The sequence below is a fragment of the Lasiosphaeria miniovina genome, assembly GCF_030549165.1.
Source record: "Lasiosphaeria miniovina strain SMH2392-1A chromosome Unknown B0T26scaffold_7, whole genome shotgun sequence".
Taxonomy (NCBI): domain Eukaryota; kingdom Fungi; phylum Ascomycota; class Sordariomycetes; order Sordariales; family Lasiosphaeriaceae; genus Lasiosphaeria; species Lasiosphaeria miniovina.
Genome location: NW_026848226.1, coordinates 2284053 through 2304687, shown reverse-complemented (window position 1 = coordinate 2304687; position 20635 = coordinate 2284053). Strand labels below are relative to the sequence as shown.

The 20635-nt window shown below is 57.0% G+C and overlaps 4 protein-coding genes across 4 annotated transcripts; 2 read left to right on the top strand and 2 right to left on the bottom strand.

The window, feature by feature from the left end:
- Positions 1–29: 29 nt before the first annotated feature.
- On the top strand, positions 30–6267 carry B0T26DRAFT_875713 (uncharacterized protein; the record flags this gene model as incomplete). The annotated part of the gene is made up of 5 exons (XM_060448073.1): positions 30–140; positions 207–1105; positions 2250–2349; positions 4124–4412; positions 4568–6267. The coding sequence occupies 5 exons, from the start codon at positions 30–32 to the stop codon at positions 6265–6267; spliced, it is 3099 nt and encodes a 1032-aa protein (XP_060291657.1).
- A 3108-nt stretch (positions 6268–9375) lies between these two features.
- On the top strand, positions 9376–13438 carry B0T26DRAFT_756054 (TCP-1/cpn60 chaperonin family-domain-containing protein; the record flags this gene model as incomplete). The annotated part of the gene is made up of 7 exons (XM_060446039.1): positions 9376–9468; positions 9524–9665; positions 9720–11223; positions 12572–12764; positions 12980–13053; positions 13180–13228; positions 13295–13438. 7 exons carry the CDS (start codon positions 9376–9378, stop codon positions 13436–13438), a joined length of 2199 nt encoding a protein of 732 aa, XP_060291656.1.
- A 725-nt stretch (positions 13439–14163) lies between these two features.
- On the bottom strand, positions 14164–15042 carry B0T26DRAFT_656470 (cell-cycle control medial ring component; the record flags this gene model as incomplete). The annotated part of the gene is made up of 2 exons (XM_060438711.1): positions 14164–14826; positions 14929–15042. The coding sequence occupies 2 exons, from the start codon at positions 15040–15042 to the stop codon at positions 14164–14166; spliced, it is 777 nt and encodes a 258-aa protein (XP_060291655.1).
- A 521-nt stretch (positions 15043–15563) lies between these two features.
- On the bottom strand, positions 15564–19388 carry B0T26DRAFT_727102 (uncharacterized protein). The gene is made up of 2 exons (XM_060442846.1): positions 16636–19388; positions 15564–16572 (listed from the first exon to the last, which is right to left on the bottom strand). The coding sequence occupies exons 1-2, from the start codon at positions 19022–19024 to the stop codon at positions 15989–15991; spliced, it is 2973 nt and encodes a 990-aa protein (XP_060291654.1). The 5' UTR covers positions 19025–19388; the 3' UTR covers positions 15564–15988.
- Between the last annotated feature and the right edge of the window lie 1247 nt (positions 19389–20635).

The following is a 20635-nucleotide window of genomic DNA, read 5'->3' as shown; positions in this document are numbered from 1 at the left end:
ATAACTAGACTACACATAGCTACTGCGAAATGGACCTCAACGCCTCGTTCAACAGGTGGCCTTGCCACTTCTTCATGGACCTCACCGTTATCTGCGGCGAGTATGTCTATGCCCCGGACTCGGTGTGCGGCAAATGCATGGTAATTACGTCTCCCCTCTCTCTCTTAACCGTGTGCAAATACATCTCAAGCTCACAAACTAAACAGCTCATGGGGCGTAAGAAGGCCCCTAAGCCGACCGACAGCCTGACTCTGCCAAGCATCACCGCGCAGTCCGCCGCGCCCACAAGCCTGACTCTTCCCAGCATAGACGTCGCGCCCAGCTCTCTAGCCGTCGGAGCCCAGCGCAGCAACCCGCGAAACAGCAACCCGTGGATGCCGCCGCCGCCGCTCCCACCGCGGCACCCGCTCGACGCCAACTACTCAGCAATGCTAGAAGCGTCCCTCAGAGCGCTCAGTAAGGGGCCGTCGCTGTCCGACGCGCACAGCTGGGCGGAGCCGCAGAAGCAGGACGCGGATGCGGGCGGCGGCGGCTCAACGTCGCCCTCGCTGTACCGGTCGCAGTACAAGTCGCTCGCGGACACGGGCGGCAGCTTATCGTCGCCGCCGCTGTTCCAGACGCTCTCCGTAGACCCGCCGCGGCAGCCGTTCGTCTCAAAGCGGTCGGCGGCCGACGACAACTACTTGGCGGTGCTAGAATCCTCGCTCAACGCGCTCAAGAGAGGGCCGTCGTCGCTATTCAACGACGACAGCTGGGCGAAGCGGCAGAAGCAGGACGCGGACGTGGGCGGGCCCACTTCGGCGGCCCTGCTGTACAAGCCCCTCCCGGACCTGCCGCCGCTCCGGCCGCCGCTCAACCACACCTACCCCGAGCCGCTCAGCCACCGGCCCATGCAGTCGCTGACTCTGACTGATGATGATCTGTACGACCCCCCTAGGAAGGAGAAGGCGGAGGAGGCGGAGGCGAGTTCCAAGGACAAGGGCAAGGGCAAGGGCAAGGGCAAGGGCAAGGCTGTTGATGACGACACGTATGACCCGTCGAGACCAATTGCCTGGGACCTGGCGTCGGATTCGGACTCGGGCGGCGACATGAGCATGAGTGACTAGTCAGTGATGGTGGAGTTGGAGTGGAGTTAGATACCCGGGTAGCCTTTGTTCTTGTATTTGTCTCTGGAGTTAATTAGAGCGGAGAGATGGAAAAAGGGGGCCAAAAATAAGATGTCTAAATAGACTTTGCCGCGGGTCCACCGGCCCGTGTCTTGGATTTTCTTGGCATGACTCTACCGTCCCTCGGTCTGCCGTAACCTAAGCGTTGATTTGGCTAATTAGAATTCTGTTTTGACTTCATGCGGCGCAAGAAGCCCGAATATATTGAATTTCTCATTGCAGGGTTTCAAGTTTCAGCTGCGAGACTGAGAATATGTAAAACAAGTAGTAATTATTAGCCAAGATACTAAACCTGTTTGCTATCAGTCTTGAATTTCGGTTCTACTAAAGAGTCATTGCGCAATTTCAAACAAAGGGCAGTCGGGACTGCTTTACCCAAGAAATTAATCATTGTAGAGTCTGATGAGCGGCCACTCATAATCAAGCGCCCGGTCTGAGCTTCTGAGGTGTGTGGTCACAGCAACAGTCACGGTAACAATGTCAGACACGACGACTGGTTCTTCCGGGACTCGAACAGGTAGGGGGAGAGAGAGTAATTATTCGTGGCTAGACAGACAGGTATAAATATATTTTCATATTTCGTCCTTCATTCATCACCACTTCTCTCTACCTCAGTCAAAAGACCTCGACTCGAGCAGCAGGCAGCCCAAATACCAAAGAGACGACCTTCTCCATAATTATTATCCCGCAGACCTTTCAGTTTACACACAACACACCTTTGCCATGGCATCCAGCCGGCTCGCAGGCTGCCCATGTTCCGGTTTTCGTGCGGCTTCCGCAACGCCCCTATCGTCATCTGCCTCGCTCGCGTCGCCATTGACGGCAGCCCGTGTTCTAGATGCCTGGCAAGAAAGAAGCAGCAAAGATTGCCTTGTTTTTTTTCCCCTTCTCCTTCTCCTTCTCTTTCTTTCTCTCTTTTTGTCTCTGCCAGAAACAGAGCGTCTTGCTTTGTTATAGACACCGGGGACATTACATGACGTAAAACCCTGGCTGCTTAGAGAGAGAAAGCTGAGCGACAGGATAACAACAGTCGACCAACCGCAGAGACGACGGGTGGTCCATGCTGCTGACCATGCTGAGCAGCCGGGCGCTGCTGCCGCCGACGCCAGCACCGCCCATCCTGCGGTGGGGCCTGGCCACCATCCCCGAGTACGCGCCCTTAGCCAAGACGCACTGGGGTCTGGTACCATTCCCGAGGAGCCGGACGAGGGGGTTCAAACGGCATGTCGGATCTGCGTTGTGACGACCTAGAAAGTGAAAGTAACCGGCAGTTGGTTAGCTTGGCTGCTGCTGCCACGGGCTGGAACGGAATTGTGGCTCAGCTCAAGTGTTGTTAGCAATTTGTCGAGACGAAGTCAGAGGGGAGCAGCCATGGCCGGCCGCCAGCCGTGGCAGAAGGGCGATATGTAGATGTGCGTGGCAGTCTTTAGTCTTGCAGTGTTTGATTTTCAAAAACAAAAAATGGGACAGCATAAGTGCATGTCTTCATTCCATATAGTTGCCCAGGTGTGGTTTTCGCAGTGCCCCCCGCTGTATCTACGCCTGGCTCGGCCCTCTAGGCTTGAATATCAGAGGCTCTGCTGGCCATCCTCAGTGAGCATGTCGAACAGACAGCCCCCCTCCTCCCCCACCACCGCCGTGAAAGGGGCCCCCCTGACGTCAATACGGTACGGCCAATACGGTAACCACCCAGGCCAGCCTGCAACGCCTTGCCCCTCGACAAGCCAGCGCGACTTGCGCACGGTCCAGCAGTCCTAGAGAGTAGGAGAGGCCATCGAGGTGCGCAGAGGGGTCCACAATTGGTAGGTAGGTAGGTAGTAAGTAGGTATATCGCGTAGGTCGGCGGCCAAACCTCCAATCCTTTCCTTCACGCACACCACACCCCAGATTTGCAGAGTCGTTTTTTTCTCCCCCGCGCTTTGCAGAGTCTGGTTCGCTCGAGCAGTGCCCATTGAGTATTTCGCCGTCGATATTGACATCAACCTCGCCGTCATCGCCGATCTCTCCTGTAAGCATTGTTCTGCCCGCAAGCTTCTCTTTTTCGAGCCCCCTCCCCCTTCCCTTCCTATTGTTCTCCGAGAGGCACACTCTCAGGATCAGGAAAGGAAGCGGTTCCTATTGTAGTGCACGGGCCCCATGCCACAATAGAGTCGTTGTGCGCTCTTCCCCCTCCTCCTCCTCCTCCTCCTCGCAGTGCCTACTTTAAAAGGCTTTTCTTCCTCTTGGAGCCTCGGAATCTTTTCGAATTTTCGTTCCGAAACCTCGATCTTCATTTCAAGAGTTCTTTCGCTGTCGCAGCTCGCTGACTTTTCTCGAAAGATCAAAGAGATCGTACCATACTTCACCTACCTTACCTTACCTTGTTCACAACTCCAACCCGCCTTCACAAATATTGCTGCCCACGCACCACCGCACCTTCAAGAGAAGCAGAGCCTCCAGTCTCTGTTGCTGACCAGCTGGTTCGTGTGATTGCGTCTATTTTTTTTCCCCCCCTGCAAAAGTCAATGACTTCACCCTACCTCGCAGTCGAGCGCTCTAGAGAGGATTGAAATTCTCTGTTTCGATATCTTTCTCCGAGCAGCAAGCAAGCAAGAAACGGCTTACGATTGCCTCGGTTACTGCCCCCCCATTTTGTTTCTGTACCTTTGAGATTCGACCGAGCACTCGGTGCGTCAAGTCCCGTCTTGACGGCGGCATAGCCAATTGCTTCCGTTTCGGGCGGCTCGGCTTGTTCTGGTCGGCACTTTCGGGTCTGAATGCCTTCGTTTCGCGGGCTGGACATTTATCTTGTGGGGCCTGGTAGTTTCTCTTGCAAGGCCTCTCAATCCCCTTTTTAGCCCTCTTAATTGCCCTCGCAGACCTCTGGATTTCATTTCCACGCCTCATTCTTTCCGGCACACGCCAATCAGCCCCTGAAAAACGTCTCGCCATGAAGCTAACAGACCTCTTTCAGCCAGAAAGACACCAAAATGGTGTCGAGCAAGAAGACGCCGGCCAAGCCGGGCAAGAGCAGCGCCGCCCAGGTCCACCGCAGCGGCGGCAAGTCGCCGTCTCCCAGCCCGTTCGCGCCGCCCGTGACGCCCAAGCGCGCTACTACCAATACCGCTGCTGCTGCCACGACGGGCAGCCAGAAGAAGAAGGGTGCCTCCGCCCAGAAGGAGTGGAACTTTACGCATCTGCCCATCAAGCAGGAGGAGCGCAAGAAGAACGGCCGCGTTGAGGGCCGCAACCTCATCACCTGGAACCGTTAGTATTCTTCTGTTTCTTCCTTTCTGTCGTTGTCGGGTTTGCTCGTTTTCTCTCGGCCCGACTTTCTGTGGTCGTTGTGGCTGTTGGGCTGTGTTGTCATGGTTATTTCTTTTGAATCTGATTTGCTAACCCCTTTCCCTTTGCTTCTACAGGCCCGCGCATGGCGGAGAAAGTGCTCCTGCACATCCAGTACGAGTGCGCGCGCCGCAGCATCGAGCTGCCGTGGGACGCCATCGCCCACCGCCTGCACCCGGGCTCGACGGGCGGCGCGGTCCAGCAGCACCTGGTGCGCCTGCGCAGCGCGCTGGTGGCCGAGGGCCACCTGGTCCCGCCCGTGTCGGCCAAGCACAACGCCCGCGTCGTGGCCCCCGTCAACCATGACATCCGCGGCTTCGTGCGCGCCCACCCAGACGGCGTCGACAAGACGTCAGTCCGCGAGGTCAGATGGGACGAACCCATGGACGACCTCAAGTGGAACCTGCCCGACGCAGGCGACTTTCCCCCCTCCGCCCCGGCTTCACCCCTCGGCAAGCGCGCTGCTGCGGCGACTTTTTATGATGACGACGACGAGCAAGAGGAGGGTGCCGACGACGATGACATGGCCGTCGACGAAGACGACCACATGGTCGTCCGCAAGTTTGTTCCGGCTGGCCACAGCGCCAAGCGTGCCCGCCGCATGGCCGCCCCAGCCCGCCACGTCGCCGGCAGTCACCGCTGCGAGTCGGCCAAGAAGAAGCCGGCCTCGGCCGTCAAGCGCGAGAAGGCCGACACCGACACCGACACCGACACCCACTGCGAGTTGCTGTGGGAGACGCAGGTGTCGCCGTCGCTGGGCCGCCGCCGCTCCGCCGCAGTCGTCCAGTCGCACTCGCAGTCACTCTCGCACATGACCTCGAGCAGCAGCGACAGCGCCACCGCCCACATGGGGAGCCTCAAGGAGGGCTACCAGCGCGGAAGCGACGACGAGTCTGTCGTCATTGCGGACGATCTGGATGGTGATGACGACGACGACGACGACGACATGGAGCTGCCCGTCCTCCCGCGCCGCCGCAATTTGGTCTCGCCGCCGGTTGCTGCCGCCGCCTACAAGGGCCACAAAAGCAAGAAGAGCAAGAGCAAGCACGCTGCGTCATCTCGCCGTGCCGCCGCCGCCGTCACCGCTGCGCCTGCAGCCACACCCGCTGCCCCGATCGACGCCAACCTTGCCATGCTCAGCAACATCGCGCCGCAGCTCGCCAACCTCGTCCAGCAGCTGTCGAGCGCCAACGGCCTAGCCAACCTCTTGTCTGGCGCTGGAACTTCTCCAGCCGCACCTACACCTTCAGTTACCGCTGCCGAGCCTAAGCAGCAACAGAAGCAGAAGGACGACTCGCCTGCTGCTCCCGCCGTCGTCGATGATGCTGGCACCGATGCCGCAGCCGATGGCGACCAGCCAGCCACGCCCGCGCACCGGCAGGAGAAGCGCGCATCCTCGTCCAAGTCGTCCAACTCGGTCGGTGCGCAAAAGGACGACGACTTCTTCCAGGTGCTGCCCGTGACTTTGCCGGCGGTCGCCGTCGCCAAGAAGAAGGGCACCAGCAACAGCGGCGCGACGACCGAGGAGGACCTGCCTAGCAGCAGCGATCCGGCCATGCCAGCTCCAGTGGCAGTTCATGTCGAGGAGGATCTTGCTGCGAATATCGGCAATGGCGACGAGCGGTTTGGTTGGGGCGTTCCCGCCCATGGCGGCGAGGAAATGGCCGAGGAGGAGCAGGAGCACAGCGGCTTCTTCTGGGAGATGCTGTACGGCACGGAGCCGCACGGGCTGGTTGAGCGGGGCGAGTTCGACGATGGCAAGGGGTTGTACTACTGAGTGTCGTCCGGCGTGGGAGGCTGCCGTTGACAGCCTCCATGGCCCGCGCTGACGCCTCGGTAGGAAGTTGAGACGCCTGTCGCCTGCCTTGGTTGGCCCCCCGGGTGGGCAGGGCAGCAGATTGTTATTTCGATTTTTATTTTTATTTTTATGACTAGGTGTATTGGCCTAGTTCAAGCGCGTTTTTGACTCTGACCACGGCGTTGTTTTGCGAGATTTTGAGGCGTGCGTGATTCTAGTTGAGGCGTTGCTGTGAAGGGCTGAGGCGTCGCGTGATTTTGGTTGAGGCGTTGCTTGCGCGAGGTTGAGGCGTACGTGATTCTAGTTAAGGCGTTGCTTGTGTGACACAGAGTCCAGCGCCCAGGTTGGTTCTGTTCGAGGATTTGCTTGTATGCGGCCGAGGCGTTGCATGATTGCGAACAAGGGGTTGTTTGGGGCGTCCAAGGCGTCGCTTGAATTTGGACTGAGAGCCTTGTGGGTTTGTTGGGGAGGGTGTGAAGAGGGCCACAGGGCCTTCCTTCGGTGCTGGTGTAGGTGTTTTACTCACTCTGTGGTGTTGCGTCGACGAGATACCCCATTCCTCGCTCATCCCGCAGCTTGTGGAGAGCCTTTTCGTTCTTGCTTGCTGATTATCTGCTGCTTCTTCTACAACAAGCTGGGGTTTCTGGACATCTGTGAGCTATTACCAACTGTGATAGGGTACCAAGTGTGATAGTGGTGAACGAGACAATTTCCCTGAATGTGCCGTGATGATGTAGAAGAGAAGTTGTGGAATTCTCGGGCCATCTCAGGCAGAGTTCAAGTTTAAAACCAGCTACAGGAGTAGCTGGGCCCCCGAGCTGGAGGGCTAAGGTGAAGTGATTGTGACAAGGGGAGAGGGCGTGTGACAAGCCTGCCGAAAAGAGCGGTCACAGGACCTGCCCGGCTCTGCTGGTGAGCCAAGTCTGATATATGGATAGGCAGATGAGAAAGTAGAAGTCAGGGAGAACAGACACGGTGTATTCTAGGCTGCGGATGGCCTTCAGGTTTCTTCCAACGAGGAAAACGCTGGTTGATGATAGGAAGAAGGAGATAGCTTTAAGTGGGAGTTTATGATGCTGGCTGCTGCTCAGAAGCGATGTTTTGATTTGGGCATTTATGTTGGAAAGGGTATATATCAAGAAGGGGCAGAGTTCAAGAACCGCGAAGATACGAGTAGAGTAGAAGGAGGAGTAGGCCGGCGTGAAGAGCTCGGGTGGTGAAGATGGTGAAGGAGGAATATGTGTAGAAGGGTTTAAATGGAGGTGATACAAGATTCAGGAACACAAGGCGGGCATGAGAACGCACAGGAAAAGAGAACAATAGCCGCGGAAAATTCAAGAGATGACAGGCGTGATTAAGAGCAAGTTCTGCCGTCCAATGTAGTTGAATATGCCAAGGCTGAGTGCCAAGGCTAGCCAGAAGGCATTCTAGATAGTCACTAGCCATGGTCCGACGATTCTTTGTCATCTAGTTGCGGAATAGAGGCGTGGTCATGTAAGGGCTGCGAAAGAGGCAGCATGTGGAAGTGGCAAGCGGCAGTTACTATTGTGAGGGAGACGTGAGATGGAGAAGAAAGAATGCACGACAATAAGGTGAGGGTGGCGTGGCCATGATGTCGGTTTGGCAGAGGGAAGACGACAACGACTCCAGATGAACACATACAAAGACGCATTCTCATCGTCCATACGTCTTCATCCTTCCTGTGTGCAACTGACGGGTTTACCTAGAGATACGAAAGACGGAATGGAGAAGAGCAGCCAGACTATCCTGTCATATGTGGTCGTATCTGGCTACCCATTGTGCCGTCAACAAACCCCTGAAAATGGCAAACCGCTCACGTCTCAAAGGCTGGAAGAGCAAACTAGACGATGCAGCCCCGATCCCTAGAAACCTTGTAATTAGCAACACTAGAATTATATTTGCCGAGTTTAATTCATGGCCGATGTGCACATGATATCTGCCTTGGTAGTGCTCAGGGGTTGAAAGCTACGTTGTCAAGAGCCCCTGAATGCCGCCAAGACCTTCCTCGTCAAGAGACAGACACTCCGCGTGCGCAAAGCACACGCCCAAAAAAAAGCCAGGCATTCCTCACGTAAGTGGCATCAAGACACGAACAAAAGGGCTGAGCCGCAGAGGATGATATTTAGCTTTGACACTGCATCAACTCGTTCTGTTGGGAAGTTCAACATCTCTACGTCTTGCCGAGTCGCTCATTTCTCATTCTCACCACAACAGCCTCCAGATACATAAAAATACCGGTAAGGGCAGTTCTGGCGTAAATTGCATAATAGAGACTAGAGAGAACAACCAACAATGAATTTTAGCAATTATGCTCTGATCAATGACTTACTCGTAAGCGATCTGCCGTTGTCGCAACACGCACCAATTCATCCAGGCTTGGCAGTCTTTTGCTGAACCCCCAATAAGTCAGAGCTGGCTGAAGCCTGGACTAGGCGATTTAATGACTGCGATGTTGTGTTATGCCCTTGGCTGGTGGTACCTTGGTTTGCGTCGAGGTCGACGATTGTCAGTTGATCCGAGGCCGTTTTCTGAGCGGCAATCAATGGGCTAGTTGCCAGCTGCATTGCGTCGAGCACCAGCCCGGCTCCACTTGCCGGTGTACCAAGAGTTGGAGAAGCAACCGCTGACAATTGTCCCAGGAAACAATATTTGGCGTGTTTCTTAAATAAATAGATAAAAAACAAGAAGGAGAAAAGACGAGGAAAATAAAGAATGTCTCAGGCCGGGAACTCATGCAGTTTGCTCAAGAGTGCATCACGCACCAATGTATGCACTCGAGCGTGCTTGCATTGCCGTCGCCGTCGGCTCTGAGATGAAGCGGTGGGGCTCCGATGATTCCAGAAACACCTGCACCACTGGGCCTAGTCCCAACACGGGTTAGCACCAATTGGAGCTCGGGCCGTTCTATTGGTGAACCTTGGGTTTTTTTTCTCTGCTTAAGCATCACGATCCAAACTTTTTTCTCTCGCTCATTCCCATCTTCAAACCTCCAACGACTGTGATACCCACATTCCCGCGGCCACCCTTCTAATCCGTAATTCATTCCTTAATACACACGCACACAAGATGCAGCGCGCATTGACAAGGGCGTCGGTCTCGTCGTCTCTGACGGCCGCGGCTCGCCTCCGCCCGACCCAGCAGCTCCGGTTCGCACACAAGGTAAGGCTACACCATCCAGCTTCTGCTTCATATAAATTAACACAGTTTCTCGCAGGACCTCAAGTTCGGCGTCGAGGCCCGCGCATCTCTCCTTGCAGGCGTCGAGACCCTCGCAAAGGCAGTAGCCACCACCCTCGGACCCAAGGGCCGCAATGTCCTGATCGAGTCCAGCTATGGCTCCCCCAAGATCACAAAGGGTTGGTCCCCCTCAAGACAACTACACATTTCTAGACGGTGCTGACTCTGGACAGATGGTGTCACGGTTGCCCGCGCCATCGCCCTCAAGGACAAGTTCGAGAACCTCGGCGCCAAGCTCCTGCAGGATGTCGCCTCCAAGACCAACGAGGTCGCCGGCGACGGCACCACCACTGCCACGGTCCTCGCCCGGGCCATCTTCTCCGAGACGGTCAAGAACGTTGCTGCCGGCTGCAACCCTATGGACCTCCGCCGCGGCATCCAGGCTGCTGTTGACTCGGTTGTCGAGTACCTCCAGAAGCAGAAGCGCGACATCACCACAAGCGAGGAGATTGCCCAAGTGGCCACCATCAGCGCCAACGGTGACGAGCACATCGGCAAGCTGATTGCCAGCGCCATGGAGAAGGTCGGCAAGGAGGGTGTTATCACGGTCAAGGAGGGCAAGACGATGAACGACGAGCTCGAGATCACAGAGGGCATGCGCTTCGACCGCGGCTTCGTCTCCCCCTACTTCATCACCGACACAAAGTCCCACAAGGTCGAGTTTGAGAAGCCCCTGATCCTTCTCTCCGAGAAGAAGATCTCGTCGGCCATGGACCTCATCCCCTCGCTCGAGCTCTCCAACCAGCTCCGCCGCCCTCTCGTCATCATCGCCGAGGACATTGACGGCGAGGCTCTGGCTGTGCTCATCCTGAACAAGCTCCGCGGCCAGCTCCAGGTCTGCGCCGTCAAGGCCCCCGGCTTTGGCGACAACCGCAAGTCGATCCTTGGCGATCTCGCCGTTCTCACCAACGCCACCGTCTTCTCCGAGGAGCTCGACGTCAAGCTGGACAAGGCCACGGTCGATATGCTCGGCTCGACCGGCTCTATCACCATCACCAAGGAGGACACCATCATCCTCAACGGCGAAGGCAGCAAAGACTCGATCGCCCAGCGCTGCGAGCAGATCCGTGGCGTCATGAGCGACCCCACGACCTCGGACTACGAGAAGGAGAAACTCCAGGAGCGTCTTGCCAAGCTTTCTGGCGGCGTCGCCGTCATCAAGGTTGGCGGCTCATCCGAGGTGGAGGTGGGCGAGAAGAAGGACCGCTTCGTCGATGCCCTCAACGCCACCCGCGCTGCTGTCGAGGAGGGCATCCTCCCCGGAGGTGGCACTGCGCTGATCAAGGCGTCGTGCAACGCGCTCAACGACGTCAAGACGACAAACTTTGACCAGCAGCTTGGTGTCACCATCATCAAGAACGCCATCACCAAGCCGGCGCGGACAATTGTCGAGAACGCCGGCCTCGAGGGCTCCGTCATTGTCGGCAAGCTTACCGACGAGCACGCGGCCGACTTCAACAAGGGCTTCGACAGCTCCAAGGGCGTGTACGTCGACATGATCAAGGCCGGCATCCTCGACCCCTTCAAGGTTGTCCGGACTGGTCTGGTCGATGCCAGCGGCGTTGCCTCGCTCCTCGGCACAACCGAGGTGGCCATTGTCGAGGCCGAGGACAAGAGCGGCCCGCCGGCGGGTGGCATGGGCGGCATGGGCGGCATGGGCGGCATGGGCGGCATGATGTAAAAAGCGGTGCTGTTTGATCAGACTGACTGAAGCTATTTGTTTTACGGCGACTGGGTTGGGAGGGGGAGCATTTGGTTTCGGTGTTATGGGCTGTACTATGTGCCATGTAATCTCCTCTCTACCACTTCCCTGTCTGTGTTCATAGCTGTATCCATATTCCTTAAGGGCACCATTTGGTGGCGTTGCATAATACAATCACGCTGGGTTAGAGTCGAAAACGAGGCAGACAGATTTTACCTACCTGGACGCGTAGGAACACGAGGCTTGGCTGCTACCTGGCCTACACGTGTATGCATCTCGCTGCATCTCGTCGCACCGGCTGGCGTCTCACGACAGGCAGAGAGATTGTATCCACACGGGGAATTTGGTTAAGGGGTAGCCTGAGGAACGGCTGCCGGTGCTGGTGGTGCTGTTGCTGGTGCCTCATGGCGTCACAGAAAATTGGGCCGGGGTGCCTAGGCTGGCCAGTTCTTTTCTGCAGCGCTACCCCGCGCCGATAACGTAACCCTGTGGCTCATGCCATGCCATGCCCGCGCTGTGCTGGGTTCCAAGCTGGTGCCCTGCCGCCAACGCCGCCAGCGCCAGGACAACCGCCGCTGTGTATCCGTAACAGTAACCCCACCACGCAACCTTGGTGTGTTGTTTTTCAAGCCCCGCCCTCATCGAGTTTGATTATCGCACACCCAAACTTCGTTTGTACCAATTATCTTCCTGCCTCCTACATACCTGACCTGCCTCACTTGCGGACGCCTTGTTTTTGACAGACATCGCACCCAGCGCCCTGTCTACCAGCTTGATCGGATCACACTGCTCCCCTTGATCGTGAGTGCCTAACCCAACGAGCAGAAGGCAGCCCAGGGCAGTCAGTCGGACGCTCCGCCTATAAACTGCTCCTCCCCTTTCGCATCAGGCAATCTTAGTTGCGACCGACCCCTCCTTGCCCGACTCCCGTCCCGGCTCCCACACTGACGACCTGCAACCCACCTAGCTCTACCTTTCCAATCGCTCACGAGCTCCCCGACCAAAGACCACTACCAAACACATTCGACACCATGGTAATTTGCACTGCGCTTAGAACTCTGCTGCTGGCTGTTGCTGACCCGTGCTTGGTGGTACGCAGTCTCAATCTGGGTCAGTCCACCTGCGCTCCTGCCTGCGCCCGCCAACCTTCCTGCTGCCGAGTCTCTATGTCTCTCCCTGCTACTCCCCGGCTTCCCGCATCCAACACGGCGATGGAACACGGGGGAAAGCTGTCGAGGAAACAGGAGAGGGAGGATGCGGAGCTCAACCCCCACGCAAATAAATAGGCGCTGGCAGTTCGACTGACGTTTTGTGTATGCACAGAGCTACCGTCGCCCCGGAGAGCATAGAGGCGTTCAACGAGCTCAAGATCAACAAGAAGTACAAGTACATCATCTACAAGCTCGACGACGAGAACAAGAACATCGTTGTCGACAGCACCAGCGAGGATGATGAGACTGAAGACTACGACAACTTCCGCGAGAAGCTGGTGAATGCGACGACCAAGAGCAAGACGGTAGGCACGCGCTCTCTCTTTCTCTCTCTCTCTCTCTCTCTCTCTCTCTCTCTCTCTCTCACCCCCCTTTTTTATTTTAAAACTGGTTACCCCCCCCCCGCACGAGCACCCCAAAACTGCGCCGCGAGCCAGCTTTGTAGCGGCCATCTTTATTTTTTTTTTTTTATTTTGACCCCCCCCCCGTTCCAATGCTGACCGGCCTCGGCTTCCTCTAGGGCGCTATCGGCAAGGGTCCCCGCTTCGCCGTCTACGACTTTGAGTACCAGCTCGCTTCCGGCGAGGGCATCCGGTATGTGCACTCCTCACAAGCCACCGCCCCCCCGCCGTAGAGAGAGGGGCGGGCTTGGCATTTCATCATCAACTATAGATAGTGAACAAAAAAAATCAACTAACGAATTCGCGCCCTGAACTACAGCAACAAGATCGCCTTCATTGCCTGGTCGCCGGACGATGCCGGAATCTTTGTACGCAGACCTCTCCTACCGCCCTGTCACGCCTCTCGCTAACCGCAGTTACCCCCCATGACACAGGCCAAGATGATATACGCCTCGTCCAAGGAGGCGCTCAAGCGCTCGCTCAACGGCCTCGGCCCCGAGTTTCAGGCCAACGACGATGACGACGTCGAGTACGAGACGATAATCAAGTCGGTCAGCAAGGGCGAGGCCGCCGTATAAGTCTCCAGCGCCACGTTTGGTGCGCGCGTGCCGTCCGTGTTTGTGTGGCGCTACCAACGGGCGCTGTGCTTGGTTTTTCTCTCTTTTTTTCTCCTATTGCGCCCTCTTCCTCGGCGGCGGGGAGGGTGGCGGCAACAACAGCTCTCGGGTCGTGCACTTGAGAAAGGAAAAAAGAAAAAAGAAAATAAACGTGCAGGCAACGTAGTAGAGACAGACAGACAGCGGCAGCAGCAGTCAGTTAGCAGTCGGATATTGCTTTGGTGTGTGTGTGTGTGTGTGTGTGTGTGTGTGTGTGAAGCAATGGAAGGCTGCGAGAGACAAGGCGGAGGGAGACGGACGGGGACTCGGGAGATGGTGGACATGAACCAGCTCAAAACGGTTGGCTCTTCGCACAACAGTGGTTACGGATGAAATGACGGACACGGAGAGTGAGACTGAGAGATAGAAAGACAGAGAAGTCTGTAAGAGACCAGCCACAGCCATGTACGCACGCAAATGGTAGCAGTGGAAATGAAACACGCATATGACGGTTTGTGGATGGTAGGAATAGCAAGCTCCAGTTCCTTTCTCTCGCTGTTGCGCCCGGCTGCCGAGTTTGCGCTTGAGTCTTTTTTCACTTGCAAGCACTTCTTACTTTTACCAGTCCAAGTATGTGTGTGTATGTGTACTTCGATAGTCCATCTAATGATTGTATACCAAGATGGAGAGAGAAGAAACGAAGAAAATCAAGCCTGCCGCCCCGCCGACCACGCGCTGCGGAACTGCGAGCTCAACTCCCCGGCCGTCTTCTCGTCGCGTATCCGCTGCTGCAGGAACCCGCGCAGGTCGGCCCAGAACTCGTCCGTCTCCAGCACCGCCGCGCCGCTCAAGCCACCCTGCGCAACGACACTAGCTGGGTATCCTCCTTTTCCTCCTCCAGTCCCTGATTCTGATGCAGAGGCAGAGGGTGCCGGTGCTGGTGATGGGGAGGGTGACGGTGACGGTGACGGTGACTGCTTCACGGCCGCAGCACCCCCCATGACCATGAGCGAAAACTCGATGACAACATCATCGCCCCCTGCCTGTGCATCTCCTGCCTGTGAAGCAGAGGTAGCAACGACGTCAGACAGCGCCTTGCTGTCCGCCACCGGCTTCTTGCTATGCAGCAGCCGCAGTTTTGTCACGGGGATCCCTGCCGCCTGACCGACCGCCGCCTTGATGTCCACCAGCGATGTCGTGAGTGCTTGTTTGGGGAGTGTCACGTCCACGGGCGGGTTGCGCAGCGAGCGCACCCGCACTGTTGCTGTCGCTGGCTGTTGCGTTAGGGGTTCTGGTGTAGAGACGGATGCGGAGGCGGTCTCCGGCCGTGCGCGCTTGCTCATCGCCCGCGGCATGCGCGGGAGCGTGTACTGTTTGTTCGTTCCCACGTTAGTTTTGTTCTGGGGGAAGGGGGATGGTTGTGCTATGTGCTAGAGAGAAGAAGTGAAAAGGGGGAGGTAGTAAGGACATACGGGCGTGCTCGCCGGGTAGTTGCGCGCATCCTCGACGTGGTCCGGCCCGATCTTCTGCGGCTTGCTGTCGAGCGCGGCGAGGAAGCTCTTGGCGAACGAGACTTCGGTGGCCATCGTTTTGAGCTATCGATCGATCGATCGGTAAAGGTGTGTTTGCTGTTGGTCGAGACGATGAGTAGCAGCAGAATGTGCAGCAGCAGAATGTGCAGCAAGATTATGTTTGCTCACTGGGCTCCTCTGTCTGATGCAGTTAGAAAATATAATACGACTCTGGCTTGATCGTGCTGCTCCTTACGAAATTATGCAGGTCGGTAAGTAGGTGGGGAGTGTCGTTTGTTGCTTGCCTACGTGCAGTGATGAACGCATGGACGCATTCACCCCTCCATAAGCTTGGTGAGATGGATGGCTGGGTGGCTTATCTTATTGCGGGAACAGCATCTTCCACGTTTCCCCCACAGTCGGTCGGAGCAGGAAAATCTGGAGAAATCACTACTTGCTCCTCGCGATGGACGAACCCTGAAGTAGAAAATCTGGAGAGAGTACTTAAGAACATTCCATGGCAAATTAATGTGGTGTACCAAGACGACTGCTAGTGACGTGCAAAAAGAACCTTGAAGCATTTGAAGGTACTATAGTAATTTCAAAAGCCGTATGTACTGTATCTCATCGAGGTACTAAACATACCAAAGGCGCTTTCCACACACAACAGAGCCAGCACTATGCAAATCTCGCAGACGCCCTGAAAATGCCATCTATTCCCTCAGAAGCTATCATGAATACCACCGAACAAGTGCAGACCTAACCGTCCGCAACAAGCAACGCCAATAACAAACACCCTCAGATACCAACCAGACCTTTTCCAGCCATACAAGCCCGTTTGTACTCGACAGTCAGACGCCTACAATACCTCTATAGATATTTCCGTACACTGCTTGCCGCCATGAAACCCATCAAGTTCCAAGAAGAGGTCGTCTTCGTTATCAAAAAGGGCTAACCCAAAACAAAAGCACAGTAGTCTATTCATGCAAACATAACCCTCGGCCCGCCGCCCCGTTTTGTTTTAGTCGGCCAGCGCGCTCTGGCTGACAATGTCCCGGATAGCCCACTTCCAGGCGTCGCCGCGCTCGGCCTGGCCGCCCACCCAGAGGTGGCACTTCTTCCGCCAGCGCTCCTCTTCCTCGCGCTGGCGGCGCACAAACTCGGGGCCAACGTCGAACTCCTCGCCCACCAGCCAGTCGTCCTTAATGTCGCTGACGCGGCCGTGGCCGCCCTCGCTCAACTCGAGCGTGTGGTCTTCGAGGTCCGGGATGTCCTTAAACACATCCTCGTCGTCGTCGAGCCCGTTGAACCCGTCCAACGGGTCGCTCTGCTGCTGCTCCGCCTTGCCGCCGTTCTGCGGCGCAAGCTTGAGCCAGCACATGTTCTGCGGGTCAAACACCATGCCCCCCACCACCTGGACGCCCTTGCTGGCGCCAAAGTTGGTGATCAAGGCCGGGCGCGGCGTGGCGTTCTCCCGCTCTCGCATAAGATACTGCGGCACCGATGCCGTCGACGGCGACGACGCAGGCGCGTCAAAGGCACTCAACACGTTGTCGTTGCCTTCCCACCGGAAAGTCTCCGGGTTGTAACACATCCCTTTCACCACTGCAGCACGCCATGTTAGCAGCGATTCAATGACTTGATCAGTCCCGATCGATCGAGACCTACGTTTTGGATCTTTGGGAGGGTTCAGATTGGCTATTAGATGAGGCTTGAGTTGTGGCGTCCGCCGCGACTTCTTCGGCTTCACCGCCGACTGCGGGGGTTGTGGGTTGAAGTTACTCCTCTGCGACAGCTGGGCTACGCGTTGTGTTGTGAGGGGGGCAAGGGCGCCGGATGGAGTGCGCTGGGCAAGACTCGTTTCCCGGGCAATTCGGCTTGCGGCGGTATCGCGAGCAAAGCTCGGTACGTGGTCCATACGAGCGGGAGAGTATGGTAGCTGGGGAGATGGCGTCATGGTTCGGTCGGGTAAGATATTCTGGTACATCCTGCTGCGCATCTGCGCCTTGGGTCCGCCTGTGATGGGCTGCTTCAAGTACCTGGCTTCTGCCTGGCTTGACGTGGGGAGATCGTCAAAGCCGTCAAGTTCATGGCCGTCGCCAAAGTGCCTCGCCCGCCGAGGCTTGTTGAGTTGTTGCCAGGCTCCTTCTGGAGCGGCCTTTTCGCCCGGACGATACTTTCGCGGACTAGGTGATCGGACTGTCGAGCGAGAGACAGCTCGGGAGTTTGGCCTATAATCGATGCTATGTTCTGAATCGTGTCGGCGGAAGACGCGAGAGCTCCTAGCAAGTATGTTGTGCGACTGTGAGGCCGACGCGCCGGCTGGCAGGAACGGCACAGGGGGCTTCCGGGCTTGAGATGCGGAGCTTTCCGAAGTCCTCATCCGCTCTACGGGAGTCTTTGGTCGCATCGAGGACTGGGGCCGCGGTGCCATTTCTGACCTCGACGGGGGCCGTTCGTATCCTCTAGACACCACCGGCCGGGCTGGAGACTGAGGGGGCCTCATCGCAGGCAGCGACCGCTTAAGTCGGAGCAGCTGGGCACTCGTGGTAGTCGGCTCATTTCTAAGTGAGATGGTGGATGTCTTTTGGCCAAGCTCCTTTCTACGCGGAGTTGACGGCGGCAGAGAGTGGGCAGAGGATGGCGTGGTGGGTGTGGCCACGCTGGTGACGGAAGACTGAGCCGAGTGGCCTAGACGTGACAAGGAGCGTCTAGTGTGCGTGATGGGCCCTCCGCTCTCCGATACGGGTTCTAGTGATGACTGCGTATGTGTTCGCTCGTGGCTCACCATGGGCGGCCCCATAGGCCGTGGGAGACGGGAAACATTGACAGGTTTGTTGTGGGTGAACTTGAGGGCAACTGTGGTTTTGGGTCGGGACGGGCTGGCTGGCCTCGTTTCCTTGACCTGGATATTGCGATGAAGCGTCAACTTTTTGGAATCAAAAACCTCTACGTCGCCAAGGTCAAGGCCCGCGAGGAAGTCCTCCTTCTCTTCCTTTGCTTCCTTGGACGGCTCTTCGACTATTCGCTCGGGAGAGCGACTTGGCCGACGGCGCCTCAACCGGCTCTCAAAGTCGAGAGGGCCATTGGGCAGGACAAGGCCGTCAAAGGTCTCGTCCTCGCTCTCGGCAGTGATGGAGCTGGCGATGCTTGGGCTGAGAGCGGAGGCAGATGAACTCCGATTTGACCGACCATCGCGTCGAGTACCGCCAAACCTGGTCCCCAGGCTTCCCTCTGCCCAATCCAGGTCGTCCAAAGTGTTAATAGACGGCGTCTTGGGGATTTCCCTCCGAGTAGAGAGCCGCAGCTTGCCATCCACTGGGAGTTCGAGATCACACTCAAAGTCGTCATCACCGCCGGCATTCTTCTGAGGGGTCGGAGGCGTTATCATTGGGACGGGTTTTGGCGCCTCGCGCCTCTTCGCCACTTTGATAGTGGCGGCGCCGTCCCCAAAGAAGTCGTCGTCGTCCTCCATATCACGGAAGCGGTCTAGGTTGAGTAGCCCGGTTGGGAGCGACGGCCTCTGTTCCTTACGCTCCTCGTGCGCGAACGTAGGCGACGGTCGCACCGGTTTTAACGGGCTTGGGTGCACCGAATTGCTAACCTGGCGCAAAACCTCGGGAAACTGGGAGCCGTCCTGGGGCTTGATCTGAAGCGACTGACCGGCATCGGGGAACTCCAGGTCGTCGACCCAATCCTCCTGGATAATCCTCTTGATTTTCCTTCCCCCAAGTCTCTTGATTGTCCCGCCCATCAAGGCCGAGGGCGGCACGTTTTTGGGAATGGGAATGCCGGCTTTTTCTGCGGCCGCTATGGCGTCCAGTGTCGACTTTTCATCGTCTCCTGGGAGGAGAACCTGCTTTTCCTCCTCTCCGTGGACGGACTCGAAGTCGGATCGGAAGGACGAATGGGAATCCCGGCGGTGCGATGGGGCGTTGGCGGAAGTTGAATGGCTGTTGACGGTGAGGTCGTCGCCCTCAATCATAAAGTCGTCATCGTCCCAGTTTTCAATCTCCTCCTCCACGGGCGGGCGAGCTTTAAGGCGTAAAGTTTCCATTGTATGGGCGTGGGCGTGGTCGCGGGCGTGAGCGGGCGTGGGCGGTGCGATAGAGTTACGGGCCTGCAAAGTCGTCGGGGCTCGGGTCTCGGTGTCCTTGCTGGCAGTCACGCGGCGCGCGCGCGGGCGATAGGTGCTGGAGGAATGCGTATTCCGTGGCGAACCCTTTGCCTTTTTCGCATCCAGGCGGCGAGCAGGTTTGTCGCGCCAGCTATGGCCGGACAGTGTTGTATTGCGGCCCCTGTGTGAATGTCATGAAGGTAGAAGTGTTCCAAGTGCAGCGCGGCGATGGGCGGGACAGAGAATGGAGCCCGCCGTCGCAAAATGGTCCAGGCCAAATTAGGCTTAGCCGCTGTCGATTTGGCGAGGCGAACAGGGCTGGGCCTTCTGCCAGCCACCACCAATTCACCGCTCAGGGTTGTCCCGCCTTTTCAATTTCCACCGCCGCTGCCCGTAACGTCACTGTCAATTCGCAGCGAGGCACAAGAATTCTTGATTCTTGCTTGTCGTGGTGATTATCCTACAGGCTGGCTATATAGTGGCCTCATGAGGCTTCCTACTATTGTTAGCGTCCAGTATTATTAGAGACGAGGACTTGTCAGGCGCCCCGGCTTCACGCGCAACCTAAACTCTCAGCGTGGGACCCCTCAAACTCTATTTTCTCCGCCTTTCTTCTCCCTTCGAGCCGACATTGGGCGGCATAGGGTAAAACCTCACCGCTTACACTGCCTGCTCGGAACCCTAACTCCGGGAAACCCTCGGCCGTCTCCTGCTGCCGCTCTGCGCTGCACTGCGCTGCACGTCACTTTACTGCGCTGCGCTGCGCTGTACTGACGGCACTGCGTGTCGCCGCCCTGGCCTTTCGCAGAACAAAGCGAAGGACGAGCGAGCGACAGCGTAAACCACGGCGCGCGCTAACAGTGATGCCATGGCCCGATCAAGCTTAGACAGAGCTAGTTCGGCCTCGCAGACCGCCAGGCTGACCCTCCCCCTCCGGATATTTCAGTCGCACAGACGCACACCTCAGACACCTGTGACAGCGAAAACTCGAAACCCCATGACCAAAGACACTGTGCGACAGCCGTGCTCTGTGCTTGGTTTCTCTATTCGGCCGCTTTCTCTAGTATATTTCTTGGATAGGCAATTAGTTCCAAATGACAGGTCCTTGCTTATATAACAGAGGCTATTGAGTTTGCAGGCGATGTCTGGAACTGCGTCATGACTCGAGGGGCTCTAACCGCGCAGGTCGCCTTCGTTGTTCGATGTGCTTATAGCAGCACAGTCCCATTAACGGGGAGGTCTGTCTGTCCTGTTTGGGCCAGATCGCGTCCATGACGCGACGCGTTCGTTGCCCCCTTCCTTCCCCGCCCCCTCCCCTCCAGATCGGAGACTTGGCCGGTTTGTGGCTGCCCAGGCTTGCGTATTAGGGTTAGGGTACCATCGTTTACATCCTGCAGCCATCCAATCGCTGATCGGCGCAATGCCAGGCAAGGCAACGATCTCAATCACCAACTTGTAATTCCCAGTATGTACTGTACGTAGTTAGCGTCAACCGTAGGTGATGCAGGCAGCAGTCGAGATGGTGCAGCCGTGTCTTAAAATTACAAAAAA